The 25,447-nt window shown below is 49.2% G+C and overlaps 1 protein-coding gene across 4 annotated transcripts in view; it reads right to left on the reverse strand.

The window, feature by feature from the left end:
* The window catches only part of IGSF9B (immunoglobulin superfamily member 9B), a 195,517-nt gene that overhangs the window by 60,396 nt on the left and 109,674 nt on the right, over positions 1–25,447 (reverse strand). For 3 of the 4 annotated variants that reach the window (XR_011315543.1, XM_069742377.1, XM_069742380.1), the window contains exons 10-16: positions 22,345–22,461; positions 20,329–20,479; positions 19,946–20,069; positions 13,622–13,797; positions 5,159–5,385; positions 4,724–4,808; positions 3,066–3,227 (exon numbers count right to left, since the gene is read on the reverse strand). Coding sequence is in view for 3 of the 4 variants with exons in the window: in XM_069742377.1 (XP_069598478.1) it covers positions 3,066–3,227; positions 4,724–4,808; positions 5,159–5,385; positions 13,622–13,797; positions 19,946–20,069; positions 20,329–20,479; positions 22,345–22,461 (1,042 nt within the window). In the remaining variant the exon portion in view is untranslated. The remainder of the gene's footprint in view (positions 1–3,065; positions 3,228–4,723; positions 4,809–5,158; positions 5,386–13,621; positions 13,798–19,945; positions 20,070–20,328; positions 20,480–22,344; positions 22,462–25,447) is intronic. The other variant, XM_069742378.1, reaches the window with a different exon arrangement.

The raw sequence follows: 25,447 nt of genomic DNA on the forward strand, positions 1-25,447 counted from the left end.
TAGACTGTAAGCTCCTGTGCTCAGTGTCCTCTCTCCTCATAGACTGTAAGCTCCTGTGCTCAGCGTCCTCTCTCCTCATAGACTGTAAGCTCCTGTACTCAGTGTCCTCTCCTCATAGATTGTAAGCTCCTGTGCTCAGTGTCCTCTCCTCATAGATTGTAAGCTCCTGTACTCAGTGTCCTCTCTCCTCATAGATTGTAAGCTCCTGTACTCAGTGTCCTCCTCTCCTCAGACTGTAAGCTCCTGTGCTCAGTGTCCTCTCTCCTCATAGACTGTAAGCTCCTGTACTCAGCGTCCTCTCTCCTCATAGACTGTAAGCTCCTGTACTCAGTGTCCTCTCTCCTCATAGACTGTAAGCTCCTGTACTCAGTGTCCTCTCTCCTCATAGACTGTAAGCTCCTGTACTCAGTGTCCTCTCTCCTCATAGACTGTAAGCTCCTGTGCTCAGTGTCCTCCTCTCCTCATAGATTGTAAGCTCCTGTGCTCAGTGTCCTCCTCTCCTCATAGATTGTAAGCTCCTGTGCTCAGCGTCCTCTCTCCTCATAGACTGTAAGCTCCTGTACTCAGTGTCCTCTCTCCTCATAGATTGTAAGCTCCTGTACTCAGTGTCCTCCTCTCCTCAGACTGTAAGCTCCTGTGCTCAGTGTCCTCTCTCCTCATAGACTGTAAGCTCCTGTACTCAGCGTCCTCTCTCCTCATAGACTGTAAGCTCCTGTACTCAGTGTCCTCTCTCCTCATAGACTGTAAGCTCCTGTACTCAGTGTCCTCTCTCCTCATAGACTGTAAGCTCCTGTACTCAGTGTCCTCTCTCCTCATAGACTGTAAGCTCCTGTGCTCAGTGTCCTCCTCTCCTCATAGATTGTAAGCTCCTGTGCTCAGTGTCCTCTCTCCTCATAGATTGTAAGCTCCTGTACTCAGTGTCCTCTCTCCTCATAGATTGTAAGCTCATGTGCTCAGTGTCCTCTCTCCTCATAGATTGTAAGCTCCTGTGCTCAGTGTCCTACACTCCTCATAGACTGTAAGCTCCTGTGCTCAGTGTCCTCCTCTCCTCATAGATTGTAAGCTCCTGTGCTCAGTGTCCTACACTCCTCATAGACTGTAAGCTCCTGTGCTCAGCGTCCTCTCTCCTCATAGACTGTAAGCTCCTGTGCTCAGTGTCCTCCTCTCCTCATAGACTGTAAGCTCCTGTGCTCAGTGTCCTCCTCTCCTCATAGATTGTAAGCTCCTGTGCTCAGTGTCCTCTCCTCATAGACTGTAAGCTCCTGTACTCAGTGTCCTCTCCTCATAGATTGTAAGCTCCTGTGCTCAGTGTCCTCTCCTCATAGATTGTAAGCTCCTGTGCTCAGTGTCCTCTCCTCATAGATTGTAAGCTCCTGTGCTCAGTGTCCTCTCTCCTCATAGATTGTAAGCTCCTGTGCTCAGTGTCCTCCTCTCCTCATAGATTGTAAGCTCCTGTGCTCAGTGTCCTCCTCTCCTCATAGACTGTAAGCTCCTGTACTCAGTGTCCTCTCCTCATAGATTGTAAGCTCCTGTGCTCAGTGTCCTCTCCTCATAGATTGTAAGCTCCTGTGCTCAGTGTCCTCTCTCCTCATAGATTGTAAGCTCCTGTGCTCAGTGTCCTCCTCTCCTCATAGACTGTAAGCTCCTGTGCTCAGTGTCCTCCTCTCCTCATAGATTGTAAGCTCCTGTGCTCAGTGTCCTCCTCTCCTCATAGACTGTAAGCTCCTGTGCTCAGTGTCCTCCTCTCCTCATAGATTGTAAGCTCCTGTGCTCAGTGTCCTCTCTCCTCATAGATTGTAAGCTCCTGTGCTCAGTGTCCTCCTCTCCTCATAGATTGTAAGCTCCTGTGCTCAGTGTCCTCCTCTCCTCATAGATTGTAAGCTCCTGTGCTCAGTGTCCTCCTCTCCTCATAGACTGTAAGCTCCTGTGCTCAGTGTCCTCCTCTCCTCATAGATTGTAAGCTCCTGTGCTCAGTGTCCTCCTCTCCTCATAGACTGTAAGCTCCTGTGCTCAGTGTCCTCCTCTCCTCATAGACTGTAAGCTCCTGTGCTCAGTGTCCTCCTCTCCTCATAGATTGTAAGCTCCTGTACTCAGTGTCCTCTCTCCTCATAGATTGTAAGCTCCTGTGCTCAGTGTCCTCTCTCCTCAGATTGTAAGCTCCTGTGCTCAGTGTCCTCCTCTCCTCATAGACTGTAAGCTCCTGTGCTCAGTGTCCTCTCCTCATAGATTGTAAGCTCCTGTGCTCAGTGTCCTCTCTCCTCATAGATTGTAAGCTCCTGTGCTCAGTGTCCTCTCCTCATAGACTGTAAGCTCCTGTGCTCAGTGTCCTCCCCTCCTCATAGACTGTAAGCTCCTGTGCTCAGTGTCCTCCTCTCCTCATAGATTGTAAGCTCCTGTGCTCAGTGTCCTCTCCTCATAGATTGTAAGCTCCTGTGCTCAGTGTCCTCCTCTCCTCATAGATTGTAAGCTCCTGTACTCAGTGTCCTCTCTCCTCATAGATTGTAAGCTCCTGTGCTCAGCGTCCTCTCCTCATAGACTGTAAGCTCCTGTGCTCAGTGTCCTCCTCTCCTCATAGATTGTAAGCTCCTGTGCTCAGTGTCCTCCTCTCCTCATAGACTGTAAGCTCCTGTGCTCAGTGTCCTCCTCTCCTCATAGATTGTAAGCTCCTGTGCTCAGTGTCCTCCTCTCCTCATAGATTGTAAGCTCCTGTGCTCAGTGTCCTCTCCTCATAGACTGTAAGCTCCTGTGCTCAGTGTCCTCTCTCCTCATAGATTGTAAGCCCCTGTGCTCAGTGTCCTCCTCTCCTCATAGATTGTAAGCTCCTGTGCTCAGTGTCCTCTCTCCTCATACATTGTAAGCTCCTGTGCTCAGCGTCCTCTCTCCTCATAGACTGTAAGCTCCTGTGCTCAGTGTCCTCCTCTCCTCATAGATTGTAAGCTCCTGTGCTCAGTGTCCTCTCTCCTCATAGACTGTAAGCTCCTGTGCTCAGCGTCCTCTCTCCTCATAGACTGTAAGCTCCTGTACTCAGTGTCCTCTCTCCTCATAGCTTTCTATTCTCCACTCACCTTTCTTTTTCTTCAGTTTCCGTTTTCTCTGTCTGTTCACCACACAAGCCGCCAATGTGCTAAATAAAATGGCGGCAGCCAAGAAGCAGATGGTAGCGACTATTCCAGCGAGGACGGGACGAGCAAAACCTTCATCACTCAGTTCTGGGGATGGAAAGACATCTGAAAGCAGAAAGCAAATATACACATGATGAGAACATTATACTGCCTCTGTACAAATCCCTAGTTAGACCGCACATGGAGTACTGTGTCCAGTTTTGGGCACCGGTGCTCAGGAAGGATATAATGGAACTAGAGCGAGTACAAAGGAGGGCAACAAAATTAATAAAGGAGATGGGGGAACTACAATACCCAGAGAGATTAGCAAAATTAGGATTATTTAGTCTAGAAAAAAAAACACGAGTGAGGCGGCGATCTAATAACCATGTATAAGTATATAAGGGGACAATACAAATATCTCGCTGAGGATCTGTTTATACCAAGGAAGGCGACGGTCACAAGGGAGCATTCTCTGCGTCTGCAGGAGGTTTTTCCACTAACATAGAAGAGGATTCTTTAGGCTAAGTGCACACGTTGCAGAACTGCCGCGGAAATTTCCGCAGCAATTCTGCACCTCCTGCCGTGGGTATATTGCATGGGGAATTGGCATGCGTATTCCCGCTAAACACTAGCGTTTTCCAAGCAATCTGTAGCATAGCTTGGAAAACTGATTGACACGTTGGTCACACTTGTGAAACATAGGGTTTGACAAGTGTGACTAACTTTTTACTATTGAGGCGGCCTATGCAGCATCAATAGTAAAAAGATCTAATGTAAATTATTAAAAAAATAAAAATATGGTTATTCTCACCTTCCGATGGCCCCTAATCTCCTCAGTGGTGCAGCGGCTTCCGTTCCCAGGGATGCTTTGCGCGAAGGACCTGGGATGAAGTCACGGTCACGTGATCGCGACGTCATCCCAGGTCCTTCGCACAAAGCATCCCTGGGAACGGAAGCCGCTGCACGCACCGCTAAAAGGCGGGAGGACTCCGGAAGGTGAGTAAATCACTATTTTAATTTTTTTTTTTTGAACAGTCCGTTGAGGAGTCTCCTCTCCTCCACCCTGGGTACCATCCGCACATGATCCGCTTACTTCCCGCATGGTGGGCATAGAAACATGCGGGAAGTAAGCGGATCAATGCATTCCTATGTGTGCGGAATCCCCGCAATTCCGCAAATTAATGAACATGATGCTTTTTTCTGGAATGCGTTTCCGCTCAAGAAAAAAATGCAGCATGTGCATACAAAATGCAGATTGCATTCTGTTGATAGGATGCTTAATGTGAGCGTTTTTTTCTCGAGGTTTTATCGCGTTTTTATAGCGAAAAATCCATAACGTGTGCACACAGCCTCTCAGTTATTAGTTCTTTAGAAAGACGTAGATCTGGGGATTTATTCTGACAGAATAAAGGCTGAACTGGATGGACAAATGGCTTTTTTCGGCCTTACTAACTATGTTACTATGTTTCATCACAAAGGACAGTCCGAGGTCTGGAGGGGGAAAGAGCAAAGGACAGAAAAATGAGAGCCCTGCTGCGCATCCAGGAGAGAGGAGCCTCTGCAGTTGTACGGATGATGGCAGTGCTTGTCACACTTTTGTGGGCTCGTATGGCCCGTACCTGTACTGGACACCCCGGCAATGTTACTGGGCTCACTGATGAGATCCTGCATAACGGCCAGGACCCGGAACTCGTACCATGTGTCCTAGAAAGAGGAGCACAATGATGGATTATACTACAGGATGGAAAAGAAAGGCGCAGATTCTGCTGCAACATCTAGGAGTGTGAACAAGAGCCAAGTGGTCTACACAGTCATGTCCGGTGAGGGTTAATAAGTTATTTCTCATGTTACATCACTGACAAGACGACATCACAAAATGACTGAATGCAGAGCAAAACGTCCAGACCTCAATATGGAGCTAAAGTAAGTGATTAGTGGCAACATCTCCCCAAATATCAGCCCCCTCTCCTATTTCTACCAACAATCCCCTAATAATATCCCCAGTCGTAACCAGCGGTATCATTATTGACCCTCGCCTGGATTCAGTTCTTTACCTGGGACAGCTCCTTCGCCAGGATCTCGGTCTCAGCCCCGGTGATAGAGTCATCTAAGATCTCCCAGCGCTCTGCTAAGCGAAACTCCATAATGTACCGATCCAGCGGGAAGGTGTGATTGGCCGGTGGGAGCCAGGACAGGAGCACGCCCTGCAGCGTACGGTTGGCGATGAGACAGCGTGGGGAGGTGAGGACCAGCAGCGGCTCCGGGGTGGTGATCGGGAAAGCTTCAAACAGGAAGAGAAGAAACTTCTTAAGGGGGTGAGGGCATATATTACACTGGGGAAATTAAGTATTTGATCCATTGCCAATTTTGTAAGTTTTCCCACCTACAAAAGAACGGAGAGGTCTGCAATTTTTAGCGTAGGTACACTTACACCGTGAGATACAACCTAAAAATTAAATGCAGAAAACCACATTGTACGATTGTTACATAATTAGTTAGCAGTTTAATTGCATTAAGTATTTGATACAACAGATAAACAAAACCTAATATTCGGTCCAGAAACCTTTGCTTGTAATTACACAGGTCAGATGTTTCCTGTAGATCTTGACCAAGTTTGCACACACAGCAGGGATTCTGGCCCCCTCCTCCATAAAGATCTTCTCCAGATCTTTCTGGTTTCGGGGCTGTTGCTGGGCAACATTGAATTTCAGCTCCCTCCAAAGACTTCCTACTGGGTTCAGGTCTGGAGACTGGCTAGGCCACTCCTGGACCTTGAAATGTTTCTTACAGAGCCGCTCCTTAGTTGCTCTGGCTGTGTGTTTCGGGTCATTGTCACGCTGGAAGACCCAGCCATGACCCATCTTCAGTACGGTTACTGAGGGAAGGAGGCTGTTGGCCAAAATCTCGCAATACATGACCCCATCCATCCTCCCTTCAATACGGTACAGTCGTCATGTCCACTTTGTAGAAAAGCACACCCAAAATATGATGTGTCCCCCACCATGGTTGGGACAGTGTTCTTGGGGGTTGTATTCATTCTTCCCATTTCTACAAACACAGCGAGTGGAGTGGATACCAAAAAGATCTATTTTGGTTTCATCTGACCACATGACTGAGGACACGTTAATTATCCAGACGTCCATTTCCAGTAAGCCAGGAGGCATAGACTTATCTTAATTTTGAATTCATGTAGGTTGAATTGATATTTGTAAATTGATGAAGGTTTGTCATTTATCTCTTATATCAGCTCCTACAGATTATTGTACGGTCACCTTTGCAAAATAGGGATGCAGAGTCACTAAACAATGAGGTTTGCTTATAATGTGATTACACATTATTCCAGACCATGCAGTTTGTTGACTTGCAAACATTGAAGATGATGAAACCATGTGAGTTAATCTCTTAAGCTTTTTGCCCTTGACCTGTGAATGGTGGCTTGTAGAATAGTTATGAACTAAAAAGGGGGATATGCCTGTGTAACAATATACATCCTAAGATCCAGAGAGCCAAAGACTCTTTACAAAACCACAGCCAGGAGCATGCTACAGGACAGCTGCCAGATCATGGCTCCATTTCGATGGACACAGATTTGCCATTCTACAGGTTGCCAGTTTAGGGGACCACGTTCCCGCCTGTAAGATTACAGATCTGCTCCATTGACCATCACTGAACAATGGATACGTTTGTGGAAGCCAAGATTTGGAACCACTGGTCACCTAAGCACAATGGATACGTTTGTGAGAGCCAGGATTGGGGCCAGACAGTCACCTGGCTCCATGGAGAGGTTCGTAGAAGCCAGGTTGCGAGCCTCCGGTCACCTGACCATGTGCCCCAATGGGCTGTCATCTTCCTAAGTTTGTCCTTACCTCTTCTCTGTCTGCGTGTCACAAGTGGGGGTGGTCTGCCCTGGAAGCTCTGAAGTCAAAAAGCCGAATTACTTACGGTAATACTCTTAATGAGTCCACGACAGCACCCCACATGAGAGAGAAGGATTCGCCCATAGGAACAGGAAACCTACAGAATAAAAGGAGGCGGTCTCCTCTCCTCCTCAGTTTAGTTTACAGAGTATAAAAAGGGAACCGCAAAAAGCTTTAGTATTAATTCTTATTCAGCAATATCAATTTCTTAAACTCTATACAACCATTATTTGTGAACTTAAGAGAAAGGGCTGTGTAAAACTAGGGAGGGTTGTAAATGGGTGCTGTCGTGGACTCATTAAAAGAGTATTACCGTAAGTAATTCGGCTTTTTACCCTTCGCCACGACAGCACCCCACATGAGAGATTTTCAGAGAGTCATTATCTGGGTGGGATTACTGTACTAAGAAAAGCTCTACCAAAGGTTAGATCAGAAGATGTGGATAGATCAAGTCTATAATGGTTGTAGAAGGTAGAAGGTGTAGACCAAGTTGCGGCCTTACATATCAAATGGATTGGTACATCCGCCTGCTCCGCCCAAGAGGAAGCCATGGCCCGAGTTGAATGTGCCTTTATGCCCACTGGAGGAACTTCACCCTTTGACGTATAGGCCAAACAGATTGCCTCTCTGATCCATCGAGATATGGTAGCTCTTGTGACCCCACGTCCTTTCTTGCTGCCCTGAAAGGAGATAAACAGAGCCCTACTCTGCCTCCATTAGTAAGGTAAGGTCCTAATTAGTAAGGGGATTAATCGTATTTACCCAGGTTAATACGATTAATCCCCAATCCACACAGTTTTAAGCGTGCCCTAAAAACTCATTTGTTCAGATTGGCCTACCGCCTCAACACATTAACCTAACTATCCCTGTGTGGCCTATCATAAAAAAAAGTTCCTCGCATCATGTTCTCATACATTTTGTGCAGTTAATAGCCCTCTGTGTCTGTACTGTTACATACTTAGGCAGTTAACTGGTTCATGCAGCTTTACATGAACACCCGAGCCTTACACTATGGCTGGTCCGAATAACTAAAGCAGTTGTTACCATCCCCCTCTCGTGTCTCCCTTTTTCCTATAGATTGTAAGCTTGCGAGCAGCAGGGCCCTCACTCCTCTTGGTATCTGGTGAGCAGGGCCCTCACTCCTCTTGGTATCTGGTGAGCAGGGCCCTCACTCCTCTTGGTATCTGGTGAGCAGGGCCCTCACTCCTCTTGGTATCTGGTGAGCAGGGCCCTCACTCCTCTTGGTATCTGGTGAGCAGGGCCCTCACTCCTCTTGGTATCTGGTGAGCAGGGCCCTCACTCCTCTTGGTATCTGGTGAGCAGGGCCCTCACTCCTCTTGGTATCTGGTGAGCAGGGTCCTCACTCCTCTTGGTATCTGTTGAGCAGGGCCCTCACTCCTCTTGGTATCTGGTAATCGGGGCCCTCACTCCTCTTGTATCTGGTGATCGGGGCCCTCACTCCTCTTGGTATCTGGTGAGCAGGATCCTCACTCCTCTTGGTATCTGGTGAGCAGGGCCCTCACTCCTCTTGGTATCTGGTGAGCAGGATCCTCACTCCTCTTGGTATCTGGTGAGCAGGGCCCTCACTCCTCTTGTATCTGGTGAGCAGGGCCCTCACTCCTCTTGGTATCTGGTGATCAGGGCCCTCACTCCTCCTGTATCTGGTGATCGGGGCCCTCACTCCTCTTGGTATCTGGTGAGCAGGGCCCTCACTCCTCTTGGTATCTGGTGAGCAGGGCCCTCACTCCTCTTGGTATCTGGTGATCAGGGCCCTCACTCCTCCTGTATCTGGTGATCGGGGCCCTCACTCCTCTTGGTATCTGGTGAGCAGGGCCCTCACTCCTCTTGGTATCTGGTGAGCAGGGCCCTCACTCCTCTTGGTATCTGGTGATCAGGGCCCTCACTCCTCCTGTATCTGGTGATCGGGGCCCTCACTCCTCTTGGTATCTGGTGAGCAGGGCCCTCACTCCTCTTGGTATCTGGTGATCGGGGCCCTCATTCCTCCTGTATCTGGTGATCGGGGCCCTCACTCTTCTTGGTATCTGGTGAGCAGGGCCCTCACTCCTTTTGTATCTGGTGATCGAGCCCTCACTCCTCTTGGTATCTGGTGATCGGGGCCCTCACTCCTCCTGTATCTGGTGATCGAGCCCTCACTCCTCTTGTATCTGGTGAGCAGGGCCCTCATTCCTCCTGTATCTGGTGATCGAGCCCTCACTCCTCTTGTATCTGGTGAGCAGGGCCCTCACTCCTCTTGGTATCTGGTGATCGGGGCCCTCACTCCTCCTGTATCTGGTGATCGGGGCCCTCACTCCTCCTGTATCTGGTGATCGAGCCCTCACTCCTCTTGTATCTGGTGAGCAGGGCCCTCATTCCTCCTGTATCTGGTGATCGAGCCCTCACTCCTCTTGGTATCTGGTGATCGGGGCCCTCACTCCTCCTGTATCTGGTGATCGAGCCCTCACTCCTCTTGTATCTGGTGAGCAGGGCCCTCACTCCTCTTGTATCTGGTGATCGGGGTCCTCACTCCTGTATCTGGTGATCGGGGCCCTCACTCCTCCTGTATCTGGTGATCGGGGCCCTCACTCCTCTTGTATCTGGTGATCGAGCCCTCACTCCTCTTGGTATCTGGTGAGCAGGGCCCTCACTCCTCTTGGTATCCATTTTGAACTGTGATCTCTGTTATGCTGTAATGTCTATTGTCTGTACAAGTCCTCTCTATAATTTGTAAAGCGCTGCGGAATATGTTGGCGCTATATAAATAAAATTATTATTATTATAGATTCAATAACCACCCCAGATTTGAAAGGGCTGCCATCACTTTGTCTAGCTGCTGACTGCAATGGAGAGGAGATCTGCCCATCACTAGGAGGTCGTCCAGATAAGGGACAATCAATACATCTTGCTCCCTTATGTGGGCCATTACTTCTGCCATTAGTTTTGTAACTACCCTCGGGGCTATGGCAAGGCCGAACGGAAGCGCTCTGTATTGATAATGTTTCAGCTCCCCTTGCATCATTACTGCCACCCTGAGATATTTTTGGAAGTCTGGATGGATCGGCACATGGTAGTATGCGTCTTTCAAGTCTATGACAGTCATGAAACAAGACGGATGAAGGGTCCTGACACATGACTTTATTGTTTCCATCTTGGAACTTTCTGTCACTAGGTATTTGTTCAACCTCTTCAGGTTTATTAGTACTCTGAAAGTCCCATCCGGCTTCATCCGAAGAAAAAAGGGGAGAGTAGACACCTGTTGCTTCCTCCTGTTGTGGAACTTCCTGAAAGACATTCTTTGTTAGGAGATTGTGGACTTCTTTCTGGATGCTCAACTGTTCGGTCTCGGATTTCCTTTGTGGTGTTATAATGAATTGATGGTGTGGCCTTGTATGAAATTTCAGCTTCAGGCCTGTCTCTATTATGTTCAAAGTCCAGTTGCTCCCTGATATTTTTTCCCAGGCTTGGAGAAAGTATGTCAGTCTTCCTCCTACCTGGGGCGCACCTTCATTGGGGCGGTTTTTTATTATCTGGCTTGTTGAACATAAAGCCTCTCCCTTTGAATTTTTTATCTTCCCAGCCATCTTTTTGATTTTTTGGCGGACGTCTACGCATAAATTTCCTCCCTCGAAAGGGCCGCCTACAGGACTGGTTGGGAAACCCTGGAAAAGCTTTTTTCTTGTCTACAGCTTTTTCGAGGATATCGTCCAGTCTAGGTCCAAACAAAAATTCCCCCTCACACGGTTATGGAACACAATTTTGCTTTTGTTTGCAAATCACCCGGCCAGCACTTCAGCCATAGTGCTCTTCTGGCTGCGTTTGAGAATGAAGCTGATCTCGCTGTCAGTCTGACAGAGTCTATGGAGGCATCTGCCAAGTATGCTGCAGCTCCCCTCATGACTGATACGGAGTCCAATATAGACTCTCTTGGAGTTTTATTTTTTAACTGGGTCTCCTGGTGATCTAGCCATACCATACCATTAAGGCTCTAGCCGTGCATGTGGCAGCTATCCCAGGTTTTAATCCCCCGCTAGCTGCCTCCCAGCATCCCTTCAAGAACCCGTCAGCTCTTTTATCCATGGGATCTTTAAGGGTTCCCATATCCTCAAAGGGTAGAGCGAATTTTTTAGAGGCTTTCGCAATAGCGACATCCAATTTGGCGCTTTACCCCATGAGGAACAGGCTGGATCATCAAATGGATACTAAAGGACTTTTTTATCTGGTCTCTTCCACTCTTTCTTTATCACTGCCTGTATCTTATCATTTAACGGGAACACCCTATGCCTCTTTTGTTCAAGGCCCCCAAACATAAGGTCTTGTGCGGTTTTTTTAGCACGAGCATCTGTCAGCCCCATGGTGGTCCTAACCATTTTAATTAACGCATCCGTTTCCTCAATAGGGAAACAGTTACGGCCCCCCTCTGAGGATGTAGAGGATGAAGCTGAGGAGGAGGCAGAGCTATCCGAACTATAATGGACACTATCTTCCTCGCTGGAACTGTAATTTGTGGATTTATCTCTGCGTTTCCTCTTACGGCTTTTTACCCCTTTTAGCGCATCTTCTACTTGAGTTTTTATTAAGTCTTTGAGCTCAGATGCAAATCTTGGGGTTTCTTCATTTATAGTATTCTGTATGCATAAGGCACAGAGCTTTTTTGCCCATGTGGCTGGTAAATCTGCCAAGCAGAGTGGGCACACTTTATTTTTGGTTTTCCCCTTGCACTTCTTTCCCTAAAAAAAAAAATACAATAAACCCCTATTTAGCATATATACATTCACGGAGGTCACTTACCCTCCTAACGTAAGGGAGATATTGGTTCTGGTGTTGGGGATGCCTCCTCCATCTGAACCGCTGTTCTTCTCCCGGATCCACTAGAGCCTCGGCTGTGCTGGGATCCCAAGCTGTGGTTCTGCGCAGGTTGGTCCTGATTTTTCTTTTGCGTGTGACGGCGCTCCTGCGAGTCTTCCTTCCGTGGGGTTTGCGGAGTCTCCTCCACCGACTGCTCTCTTCCACTCATCTTGGTGGTATTTATGAGCAGCGGTGACAGATTCCCCGCCGCTTTTATGTTGAAAAATGAGGCGCAAGGCAACTACCGGTTTACCCAGAGGTACCCTGCGCCGCCCCGGAAGTGACCCCTGCGCCTGCGCATTAAGCGCCGCAGGATCTCGCGCGCGTCATCAGCTGCCGGCTCCAGGGAGGGACGGAGGGATCGCTGCAGCCACCGCTGCTGCTCCATTCTTATGCCTCCCGTAGGTGACCGCCGTCACCACCTCCCATGGGCCCTCAAAAAAACGGCGGTGCTGCACCGGGTAGCCGCCGCTACCTATTACCAGCTACTTTTTTGAGGAGACGAGGCAGGCTTGGTTCCTCTTCACTGCTTCTTCCCCGCACGTATCTACAGGGCCAGCTGACCCCGGAACTGTGCTTTCAGGGGAGACATCCATCTGTGACCGCGGCAGGGCCCCCCGCTGCCTGGACTCGGCCCGATGGTCCCTGGAATCCCGCGACGATCTGGTAAGCTGTGGGTTCCCAGTCAGGGACAGGAAACCGAACTGAGGTGGAGGAGAGGTCCCGCCTTTTTAACCTGTGGGTTTCCTGTCCCTGAGGGCGGATCCCTCTCTCTCCGTGGTGCCGTCATGGGGGTTAGAGAAAAATTGTTCTAATGTTGTATTCCAATAAACACATTTCATGTTCTATCTAAATGGCTTGATTATTGTATCATAATAATGATTAAAAGCCTGATGTTACCATTTTACTACTGTAAATTTATCACTTAAACTTAAACATGAGCCATGTATGAGGGAGTCGGGCGTCATGGAAATTGAGGAGTTGGAGCTTTGGCTTACCGACTCCACAGCCCAGGTTTCCAGGGCCAAGTACCCCCACCAATGGCTCCCCACTTTTGGCGGGCCCCCACAGTAAGGAGGTAACGACAAGCTTAGGAAGCTAACCGAGAGCAGTGAGATATGTGGTCAGGTGACCCAATTGTCCCAACGTGGATCCTTTACGACGTCTCGGGGGTTTCAGTAATGGTCAATGAAGCAGCTCTGGACTTCTTCAGTTGGAGTGATGATGCCATGAGTTCTGTAATGTAGACTCCCTGAACTTCTAATTCAGTCATTCCACCACAGGCTCGTGGGAAGGTGGAAGGAGGACATCCCTCACTGCTGAAGTGTTCACACAACATTCATAGATGGTCCTTCATATTGCAGAGAACCAATGGGTCATCAACATGTTAAACATTCAAACATTGCGCCTTTGTTTCCCAAAGAGAGTAGAACAATGCCAGGACTGCAATACAAGGACAGATACAACAGCTAATCAGCAGCAGTCAGTGATTGTCACATGAACTCTAGCGCCTGTCCCTGGGCAAACTGACATAATACGTCTGGATAATTCAGATTAAATGTCATGTCGCCACAACTTACAATGTGATTTTCTGCTTTTTATTTTTAGATTTTGTCTCCCACAGTTGAGTGTGTCCAAGATAAAAATTACAGACCTCTCCATTCTTTGTAGATGGGAAAACTTGAAAGATCGGCAGTGCACAAAATACTTATTTTCCCCACTGTATACAAACACACTGTGCCGCAGAATTTGCCTCACCCAGGGTCCGCACCGTCACCACCTCGCTGAATGAGCTCGTCCCCAGCTTATTCTGAGCCAGAACACTGAACTGGTACTCAGTCTCCGGATCCAGGGAGTCCACGAAAAGCGAGTTTGCCACACCAGCCACCGGCATGGACACCCAGTCATGAGGCCCAAACTGGGCACGCTTCACCCTGTAGGGGCCACAGAGCATACATAACATGACCATGGGACCCCGACAGAGAAGAGATCGGAGCCCAGGACCGACGTCCTCACAGACGTCCTCACTGACCTCAAGAGTATACAGAAGAAATGAACAAAAGAAAGTGTGACCATCACCTCCAGTGTAGAGCGCACACATCACCTCCTAGTGTAGAGCGCACACATCACCTCCTAGTGTAGAGCGGACACATCAGTCATCACCTCCTAGTGTAGAGCGCACACATCACCTCCTAGTGTAGAGCGCACACATCACCTCCTAGTGTAGAGCGCACACATCACCTCCTAGTGTAGAGAGCACACATCACCTCCTAGTGTAGAGCGCACACATCACCTCCTAGTGTAGAGCGGACACATCAGTCATCACCTCCTAGTGTAGAGCGGACACATCAGTCATCACCTCCTAGTGTAGAGCGCACACATCACCTCCTAGTGTAGAGCGCACACATCACCTCCTAGTGTAGAGCGCACACATCACCTCCTAGTGTAGAGAGCACACATCACCTCCTAGTGTAGAGCGCACACATCACCTCCTAGTGTAGAGCGCACACATCACCTCCTAGTGTAGAGAGCACACATCACCTCCCAGTGTAGAGAGCACACATCACCTCCTAGTGTAGAGCGCACACATCAGTCATCACCTCCTAGTGTAGAGCGCACACATCACCTCCTAGTGTAGAGCGCACACATCACCTCCTAGTGTAGAGAGCACACATCACCTCCCAGTGTAGAGAGCACACATCACCTCCTAGTGTAGAGCGGACACATCAGTCATCACCTCCTAGTGTAGAGCGCACACATCACCTCCTAGTGTAGAGCGCACACATCACCTCCTAGTGTAGAGAGCACACATCACCTCCCAGTGTAGAGAGCACACATCACCTCCTAGTGTAGAGCGCACACATCACCTCCTAGTGTAGAGCGCACACATCACCTCCTAGTGTAGAGCGGACACATCAGCCATCACCTCCTAGTGTAGAGCGCACACATCACCTCCTAGTGTAGAGAGCACACATCACCTCCTAGTGTAGAGCGGACACATCAGCCATCACCTCCTAGTGTAGAGCGCACACATCACCTCCTAGTGTAGAGCGGACACATCAGCCATCACCTCCTAGTGTAGAGCACACATCACCTCCAGTGTAGAGCGCACACATCAGTCATCACCTCCTAGTGTAGAGCGCACACATTACCTCCTAGTGTAGAGCGGACACATCAGCCATCACCTCCTAGTGTAGAGCGCACACATCACCTCCTAGTGTAGAGAGCACACATCACCTCCTAGTGTAGAGCGGACACATCAGCCATCACCTCCTAGTGTAGAGCGCACACATCACCTCCTAGTGTAGAGCGGACACATCAGCCATCACCTCCTAGTGTAGAGCACACATCACCTCCAGTGTAGAGCGCACACATCAGTCATCACCTCCTAGTGTAGAGCGCACACATTACCTCCTAGTGTAGAGCGGACACATCACCTCCTAGTGTAGAGCGCACACATCACCTCCTAGTGTAGAGCGGACACATCACCTCCTAGTGTAGAGCGCACACATCACCTCCTAGTGTAGAGCGCACACATCACCTCCTAGTGTAGAGCGCACACATCACCTCCTAGTGTAGAGCGCACACATCACCTCCTAGTGTAGAGCGCACACATCACCTCCTAGTGTAGAGCGCACACATCACCTCCTAGTGTAGAGCGCACACATCACCTCCTAGTGTAGAGTGCACACATCACCTCCTAGTGTAGAGCGCACACATCACCTCCTAGTGTAGAGCGCACACATCACCTCCTAGTGTAGAGTGCACACATCACCTCCTAGTGTAGAGCGCACACAAAGAATGTCATCACCTCCTAGTGTAGAGCACTCACATCAGTCATCACCTCCAATGTAGAGCGCACACCAGTCATCACCTTCTATTGTAGAGTGCACACAAGTCATCACCTTCTAGTGTAGAGTGCACACCAGTCATCACCTCCAGTGTAGAGTGCACACAAGTCATCACCTTCTAGTGTAGAGTGCACACAAAGAATGTCATCACCTCCTAGTGTAGAGCACTCACATCAGTCATCACCTCCAATGTAGAGCGCACACCAGTCATCACCTTCTAGTGTAGAGTGCACACAAGTCATCACCTTCTAGTGTAGAGTGCACAGTCATCACCTCCAGTGTAGAGTGCACACCAGTCATCACCTCCAGTGTAGAGTGCACACCACCTAGTGTAGAGCGCACACCAGTCGTCACCTCCAGTGTAGAGTGCACACCAGTCATCACCTCCAATGTAGAGTGCACACCAGTCATCACCTCCAGTGTAGAGAGCACACCAGTCACCTCCAGTGTAGAGTGCACACCAGTCATCACCTCCAATGTAGAGTGCACACCAGTCGTCACCTCCAGTGTAGAGTGCACACCAGTCGTCACCTCCAGTGTAGAGTGCACACCAGTCATCACCTCCAATGTAGAGTGCACACCAGTCATCACCTCCAGTGTAGAGTGCACACCAGTCATCACCTTCTAGTGTAGAGCGCACACCAGTTATCATCACCTCCAGTGTAGAGTGCACACCAGTCATCACCTTCTAGTGTAGAGCGCACACCAGTCATCATCACCTCCAGTGTAGAGTGCACACCAGTCATCACCTCCAGTGTAGAGCGCACACCAGTCATCATCACCTCCAGTGTAGAGTGCACACCAGTCATCACCTCCAGTGTAGAGTGCACACCAGTCATCACCTCCAGTGTAGAGTGCACACCAGTCATCACCTTCTAGTGTAGAGCGCACACCAGTCATCATCACCTCCAGTGTAGAGTGCACACCAGTCATCACCTCCAGTGTAGAGTGCACACCAGTCATCACCTCCAGTGTAGAGTGCACACCAGTCATCACCTCCAATGTAGAGTGCACACCAGTCATCACCTCCAATGTAGAGTGCACACCAGTCATCACCTCCAATGTAGAGTGCACACCAGTCATCACCTCCAGTGTAGAGTGCACACCAGTCATCACCTCCAGTGTAGAGTGCACACCAATCATCACCTCCAGTGTAGAGTGCACACCAGTCATCATCACCTCCAGTGTAGAGCGCACACCAGTCATCACCTCCAGTGTAGAGCGCACACCAGTCATCACCTCCAGTGTAGAGTGCACACCACCTAGTGTAGAGCGCACACCAGTCGTCACCTCCAGTGTAGAGCGCACACCAGTCATCACCTCCAGTGTAGAGCGCACACCAGTCATCACCTCCAGTGTAGAGTGCACACCAGTCATCATCACCTCCAGTGTAGAGCGCACACCAGTCATCACCTCCAGTGTAGAGTGCACATCAGTCATCACCTCCAGTGTAGAGTGCACACCACCTAGTGTAGAGCGCACACCAGTCATCACCTCCAGTGTAGAGTGCACACCACCTAGTGTAGAGCGCACACCAGTCGTCACCTCCAGTGTAGAGCGCACACCAGTCATCACCTCCAGTGTAGAGCGCACACCAGTCATCACCTCCAGTGTAGAGCGCACACCAGTCATCACCTCCAGTGTAGAGCGCACACCAGTCATCACCTCCAGTGTAGAGCGCACACCAGTCATCACCTCCAGTGTAGAGCGCACACCAGTCATCACCTCCAGTGTAGAGCGCACACCAGTCATCACCTCCAGTGTAGAGCGCACACCAGTCATCACCTCCAGTGTAGAGTGCACACCAGTCATCACCTCCAGTGTAGAGAGCACACCAGTCGTCACCTCCAGTGTAGAGTGCACACCAGTCGTCACCTCCAATGTAGAGTGCACACCAGTCATCACCTCCAGTGTAGAGCGCACACCAGTCATCACCTTCTAGTGTAGAGCGCACACCAGTCATCATCACCTCCAGTGTAGAGCGCACACCAGTCATCATCACCTCCAGTGTAGAGTGCACACCAGTCATCACCTCCAGTGTAGAGTGCACACCAGTCATCACCTCCAATGTAGAGTGCACACCAGTCATCACCTCCAATGTAGAGTGCACACCAGTCATCACCTCCAATGTAGAGTGCACACCAGTCATCACCTCCAATGTAGAGTGCACACCAGTCATCATCACCTCCAGTGTAGAGTGCACACGAGTCATCACCTCCAATGTAGAGCGCTCACACCAGTCATCACCTTCTAGTGTAGAGTGCACACCAGTCGTCACCTCCAGTGTAGAGTGCACACGAGTCATCACCTCCAATGTAGAGTGCACACCAGTCATCACCTCCAGTGTAGAGTGCACACCAGTCATCACCTCCAGTGTAGAGTGCACACCAATCATCACCTCCAGTGTAGAGTGCACACCAGTCATCACCTCCAATGTAGAGTGCACACCAGTCATCATCACCTCCAGTGTAGAGTGCACACCAGTCATCACCTCCAGTGTAGAGCGCACACCAGTCATCACCTCCAGTGTAGAGCGCACACCAGTCATCACCTCCAGTGTAGAGCGCACACCAGTCATCACCTCCAGTGTAGAGCGCACACCAGTCATCACCTCCAGTGTAGAGCGCACACCAGTCATCACCTCCAGTGTAGAGTGCACACCAGTCATCACCTCCAGTGTAGAGAGCACACCAGTCGTCACCTCCAGTGTAGAGTGCACACCAGTCGTCACCTCCAATGTAGAGTGCACACCAGTCATCACCTCCAGTGTAGAGCGCACACCAGTCATCACCTTCTAGTGTAGAGCGCACACCAGTCATCATCACCTCCAGTGTAGAGCGCACACCAGTCATCATCACCTCCAGTGTAGAGTGCACACCAGTCATCACCTCCAGTGTAGAGTGCACACCAGTCATCACCTCCAATGTAGAGTGCACACCAGTCATCACCTCCAATGTAGAGTGCACACCAGTCATCACCTCCAATGTAGAGTGCACACCAGTCATCATCACCTCCAGTGTAGAGTGCACACGAGTCATCACCTCCAATGTAGAGTGCACACCAATCATCACCTCCAGTGTAGAGTGCACACCAGTCATCATCACCTCCAGTGTAGAGCGCACACCAGTCATCACCTCCAGTGTAGAGCGCACACCAGTCATCACCTCCAGTGTAGAGTGCACACCACCTAGTGTAGAGCGCACACCAGTCGTCACCTCCAGTGTAGAGCGCACACCAGTCATCACCTCCAGTGTAGAGCGCACACCAGTCATCACCTCCAGTGTAGAGTGCACACCAGTCATCATCACCTCCAGTGTAGAGCGCACACCAGTCATCACCTCCAGTGTAGAGTGCACATCAGTCATCACCTCCAGTGTAGAGTGCACACCACCTAGTGTAGAGCGCACACCAGTCATCACCTCCAGTGTAGAGTGCACACCACCTAGTGTAGAGCGCACACCAGTCGTCACCTCCAGTGTAGAGCGCACACCAGTCATCACCTCCAGTGTAGAGCGCACACCAGTCATCACCTCCAGTGTAGAGCGCACACCAGTCATCACCTCCAGTGTAGAGCGCACACCAGTCATCACCTCCAGTGTAGAGTGCACACCAGTCATCACCTCCAGTGTAGAGTGCACACCAGTCATCACCTCCAGTGTAGAGAGCACACCAGTCGTCACCTCCAGTGTAGAGTGCACACCAGTCATCACCTCCAATGTAGAGTGCACACCAGTCATCACCTCCAGTGTAGAGTGCACACCAGTCATCACCTTCTAGTGTAGAGCGCACACCAGTCATCATCACCTCCAGTGTAGAGCGCACACCAGTCATCATCACCTCCAGTGTAGAGTGCACACCAGTCATCACCTCCAGTGTAGAGTGCACACCAGTCATCACCTCCAGTGTAGAGCGCACACCAGTCATCACCTCCAGTGTAGAGTGCACACCAGTCATCATCACCTCCAGTGTAGAGTGCACACCAGTCATCATCACCTCCAGTGTAGAGTGCACACCAGTCATCACCTCCAATGTAGAGCGCTCACACCAGTCATCACCTTCTAGTGTAGAGTGCACACCAGTCATCACCTCCTGGCAGATACTTTGGCAAGCTTTACAACCAGCAGTGTGTGTGTGTGTGTGGGTGGGTGGGGGCTGAGGGTCACATCCCCTTAACAGTAAGAAAGTCACATGACAGAGGAGAGAAAGCTGCAAAGCATGCTGGGTGACTCACAGAGCGCCGTACCAAACTGAGAATGTCTGCTCCAGTCCTCCATCGTAGCCCGGCTCCCAGGACACATTAGCCGCATTCATGGACACCAAGATACGAAGACCAGAAGGAGCATGAGGACTGGTGCCTGGAAAGGAGGGTCCACAAAGGTCAGAAAGCCCCAGAAAAAGCTAAATAGTCTGTGCAAAGGAGGCATATGTGAGCTACAGGGCAATCTGACAATGCTGTCAAGACCTCGACTTGCAGGACGTGAAAGTTGGAGGAGGTTGCAGACCCTGAGCAGCGTCCAGGCTTCTCACAGATATCAGCCAGGATACCAGAATTACTCAGTGACCGGTCTCACAATGCCCTGACATAAAGGCCCTCTTAAAGACCCTTGTACTCACCAATGACCGTGAGGTGGGCGCTGGCAGTGATGCTGGTCACCACATTACTGGCCACACATTCCCATTCTCCGTGATCGTCCTTACTGAGCGAGCGAAACTGTAAGGAGCCGCTGGGCAGCACGCTGTGCTTACTGGAAGACGGGCGCCCCACCTGCAAATAGATGACACAGAAAAAGACTGGCAGAGGGTAAGCTACGCAACAGAGGAAAAGAGACAGAGAAAACACCGCCCTGAGAACGAATACTGTACAGACCAGCGAGAGTGCCACCCTGAGAACGAATATTGTACAGACCAGCGAGAGCGCCACCCTGAGAACGAATATTGTACAGACCAGCGAGAGCGCCACCCTGAGAACGAATATTGTACAGACCAGCGAGAGCACCACCCTGAGAACGAATATTGTACAGACCAGCGAGAGCACCACCCTGAGAACGAATATTGTACAGACCAGCGAGAGCGCCACCCTGGGAACGAATATTGTACAGACCAGCGAGAGCGCCACCCTGAGAACGAATATTGTACAGACCAGCGAGAGCGCCACCCTGAGAACGAATATTGTACAGACCAGCGAGAGCACCACCCTGAGAACGAATATTGTACAGACCAGCAAGAGCGCCACCCTGAGAACGAATATTGTACAGACCAGCGAGAGCACCACCCTGAGAACGAATATTGTACAGACCAGCGAGAGCACCACCCTGAGAACGAATATTGTACAGACCAGCAAGAGCGCCACCCTGAGAACAAATATTGTACAGACCAGCGAGAGCGCCACCCTGAGAACGAATATTGTACAGACCAGCGAGAGCGCCACCCTGAGAACGAATATTGTACTGACCAGCGAGAGCACCACCCTGAGAACGAATATTGTACAGACCAGCGAGAGCGCCACCCTGAGAACGAATATTGTACACACCAGAGACAGCACGGTGCCCTGAGAATGGAGAGTGAGTAACGCACAGACCCGCGAGAGAGCGCAGCCCTGAAAAAGAGTAAGGCTACTTTCACACTAGCGTCGGAATTCGGCCCGTCACATTGCATCGGGCTGAGATTCCGACGCTAGCGTTGTTAGCGCCGCAGAACGGGTGCAGCGGATGCATTTCTCCGGCGCATCCGCTGCCCCATTGTGAGGTGCGGGGAGGTGGGGGCGGAGTTCCGGTCGCACATGCGCGGTCGGAAAAAGCGGTCCGTCTGGAGCAAAAAACGTTACATTTAACGTTTTTTGCTCACGGCGGTCCGCCACAACACGGCGCAACCTTCGCACGACGGTTGCGACGTGTGTCAATACGTCGCAATGCGTCTGTAATGTTACGCTATGGGGCAAAAACGCATCCTGCAAACAACTTTGCAGGATGCGTTTTTTCCCCTAAACGACGCATTGCGACGTATTGAAAAACACGCCAGTGTGAAAGTACCCTAACGCATAGACCCACAAGAGAGCACAGCCCTGAAAACGAGTAACGCACAGACCCGCGAGAGAGCGCAGCCTTGAAAACGAGTAACGCACAGACCCGCGAGAGCGCAGCCCTGAAAACGAGTAACGCACAGACCCGCGAGAGAGCGCAGCCCTGAGAACAGAGAAAGAATAATGTACAAAACGCATGAGATCACCACCCTGAGAATGAGTAGGGTACAGACCAGTGAGAGAGTGCCGCCTTGAGCATGGAGAAAACGTAACGAACAAACTGCAAGACAGCATGAAAAAGTACGAAAGAAAGCCGCACTGAGAACAGCAAAAAAGTAACAAACAAAACAGAGAGCACTGCCCTGAAAACAGAGAAAAAGTAAAGTATAAACCCGCAAAAGAGCACGAAAAACAGTGCTTGGGGGCAGAAACTGGATACCACTGCCCATCTACCTGCCCCTGGGACTGGCACCAGCTGCTGGGACATCTTTGGTTAAAGGGCTGTAGATCACTTTGGAGTGCCATTGGGGCAGGATGATGAGCTAAGATTGTTTTCACTCATGCATTAAACCTTTCCAGACAATGCTATCAGGCGTTTGGCCTGGCCGTACCTTTCTCCAGGAGATGGTGGGGAAGGGGTCTCCAGCAGCGGCACAAGGAATCAGCAGCTCCCTGCCAGCTTCTTGCCTATACTCCCAGCCAGGCAGCACCGTAAAATAGGGTGGGTCCTAAAGGTGAGAAACAGTATTATTATTACTCCAGTCTGTGTTCAAAACGAGTGGAGGCAGGAGCAGAAAACTATCAAGCGGCAGCAACATAAGCTGCAGCCCAGTGCAAAGATGGTCACCACTCACATCTGGAGAAAGTGACAAGAACAAGCAGATAGACACTGCCCTTAATGGGATATGGACACCCAAGCCAACCCCTAAGTCAGCACTCCCAGTCCCGAACCAAAACAAAACCCAGAGTTAGCATGCTAACCCCCAAGCCAGCACTCCCTGTCCCGAACCAAAGCTATCCCACAAGCTAGCATGTGAACCCCCAAGCCAGCACTCATAGTAACATAGTAACATAGTAACATAGTTAGTAAGGCCGAAAAAAGACATTTGTCCATCCAGTTCAGCCTATATTCCATCATAATAAATCCCCAGATCTACGTCCTTCTACAGAACCTAATAATTGTATGATACAATATTGTTCTGCTCCAGGAAGACATCCAGGCCTCTCTTGAACCCCTCGACTGAGTTCGCCATCACCACCTCCTCAGGCAAGCAATTCCAGATTCTCACTGCCCTAACAGTAAAGAATCCTCTTCTATGTTGGTGGAAAAACCTTCTCTCCTCCAGACGCAAAGAATGCCCCCTTGTGCCCGTCACCTTCCTTGGTATAAACAGATCCTCAGCGAGATATTTGTATTGTCCCCTTATATACTTATAAGTATATTGTCCCCTTATATACTTATACATGGTTATTAGATCGCCCCTCAGTCGTCTTTTTTCTAGACTAAATAATCCTAATTTCGCTAATCTATCTGGGTATTGTAGTTCTCCCATCCCCTTTATTAATTTTGTTGCCCTCCTTTGTACTCTCTCTAGTTCCATTATATCCTTCCTGAGCACCGGTGCCCAAAACTGGACACAGTACTCCATGTGCGGTCTAACTAGGGATTTGTACAGAGGCAGTATAATGCTCTCATCATGTGTATCCAGACCTCTTTTAATGCACCCCATGATCCTGTTTGCCTTGGCAGCTGCTGCCTGGCACTGGCTGCTCCAGGTAAGTTTATCATTAACTAGGATCCCCAAGTCCTTCTCCCTGTCAGATTTACCCAGTGGTTTCCCGTTCAGTGTGTAATGGTGATATTGATTCCTTCTTCCCATGTGTATAACCTTACATTTATCATTGTTAAACCTCATCTGCCACCTTTCAGCCCAAGTTTCCAACTTATCCAGATCCATCTGTAGCAGAATACTATCTTCTCTTGTATTAACTGCTTTACATAGTTTTGTATCATCTGCAAATATCGATATTTTACTGTGTAAACCTTCTACCAGATCATTAATGAATATGTTGAAGAGAACAGGTCCCAATACTGACCCCTGCGGTACCCCACTGGTCACAGCGACCCAGTTAGAGACTATACCATTTATAACCACCCTCTGCTTTCTATCACTAAGCCAGTTACTAACCCATTTACACACGTTCCCCCAGACCAAGCATTCTCATTTTGTGTACCAACCTCTTGTGCGGCACGGTATCAAACGCTTTGGAAAAATCGAGATATACCACGTCCAATGACTCACCGTGGTCCAGTCTATAGCTTACCTCTTCATAAAAACTGATTAGATTGGTTTGACAGGAGCGATTTCTCATAAACCCATGCTGATATGGAGTTAAACAGTTATTCTCATTGAGATAATCCAGAATAACATCCCTCAGAAACCCTTCAAATATTTTACCAACAATAGAGGTTAGACTTACTGGCCTATAATTTCCAGGTTCACTTTTAGAGCCCTTTTTGAATATTGGCACCACATTTGCTATGCGCCAGTCCTGCGGAACAGACCCTGTCGCTATAGAGTCACTAAAAATAAGAAATAATGGTTTATCTATTACATTACTTAGTTCTCTTAGTACTCGTGGGTGTATGCCATCCGGACCCGGAGATTTATCTATTTTAATCTTATTTAGCCGGTTTCGCACCTCTTCTTGGGTTAGATTGGTGACCCTTAATATCGGGTTTTCATTGTTTCTTGGGATTTCACCTAGCATTTCATTTTCCACCGTGAATACCGTGGAGAAGAAGGTGTTTAATATGTTAGCTTTTTCCTCGTCATCTATAACCATTCTTTCCTCACTATTTTTTAAGGGGCCTACATTTTCAGTTTTTATTCTTTTACTATTGATATAGTTGAAGAACAGTTTGGGATTAGTTTTACTCTCCTTAGCAATGTGCTTCTCTGTTTCCTTTTTGGCAGCTTTAATTAGTTTTTTAGATAAAGTATTTTTCTCCCTATAGTTTTTTAGAGCTTCAATGGTGCCATCCTGCTTTAGTAGTGCAAATGCTTTCTTTTTACTGTTAATTGCCTGTCTTACTTCTTTGTTTAGCCACATTGGGTTTTTCCTATTTCTAGTCCTTTTATTCCCACAAGGTATAAACCGCTTACACTGCCTATTTAGGATGTTCTTAAACATTTCCCATTTATTATCTGTATTCTCATTTCTGAGGATATTGTCCCAGTCTACCAGATTAAGGGCATCTCTAAGCTGGTCAAACTTTGCCTTCCTAAAGTTCAGTGTTTTTGTGACTCCCTGACAAGTCCCCCTAGTGAAAGACAGGTGAAACTGTACAATATTGTGGTCGCTATTTCCTAAATGCCCAACCACCTGCAGATTTGTTATTCTGTCAGGTCTATTAGATAGTATTAGGTCTAAAAGTGCTGCTCCTCTGGTTGGATTCTGCACCAATTGTGAAAGATAATTTTTCTTGGTTATTAGCAGAAACCTGTTGCCTTTATGGGTTTCACAGGTTTCTGTTTCCCAGTTAATATCCGGGTAGTTAAAGTCCCCCATAACCAGGACCTCATTATGGGTTGCAGCTTCATCTATCTGCTTTAGAAGTAGACTTTCCATGCTTTCTGTTATATTTGGGGGTTTGTAACAGACCCCAATGAGAATTTTGTTACCATTTTTCCCTCCATGAATTTCAACCCA

This window comes from Ranitomeya imitator, chromosome 10 (assembly GCF_032444005.1).
Source record: "Ranitomeya imitator isolate aRanImi1 chromosome 10, aRanImi1.pri, whole genome shotgun sequence".
NCBI classification, from domain to species: domain Eukaryota; kingdom Metazoa; phylum Chordata; class Amphibia; order Anura; family Dendrobatidae; genus Ranitomeya; species Ranitomeya imitator.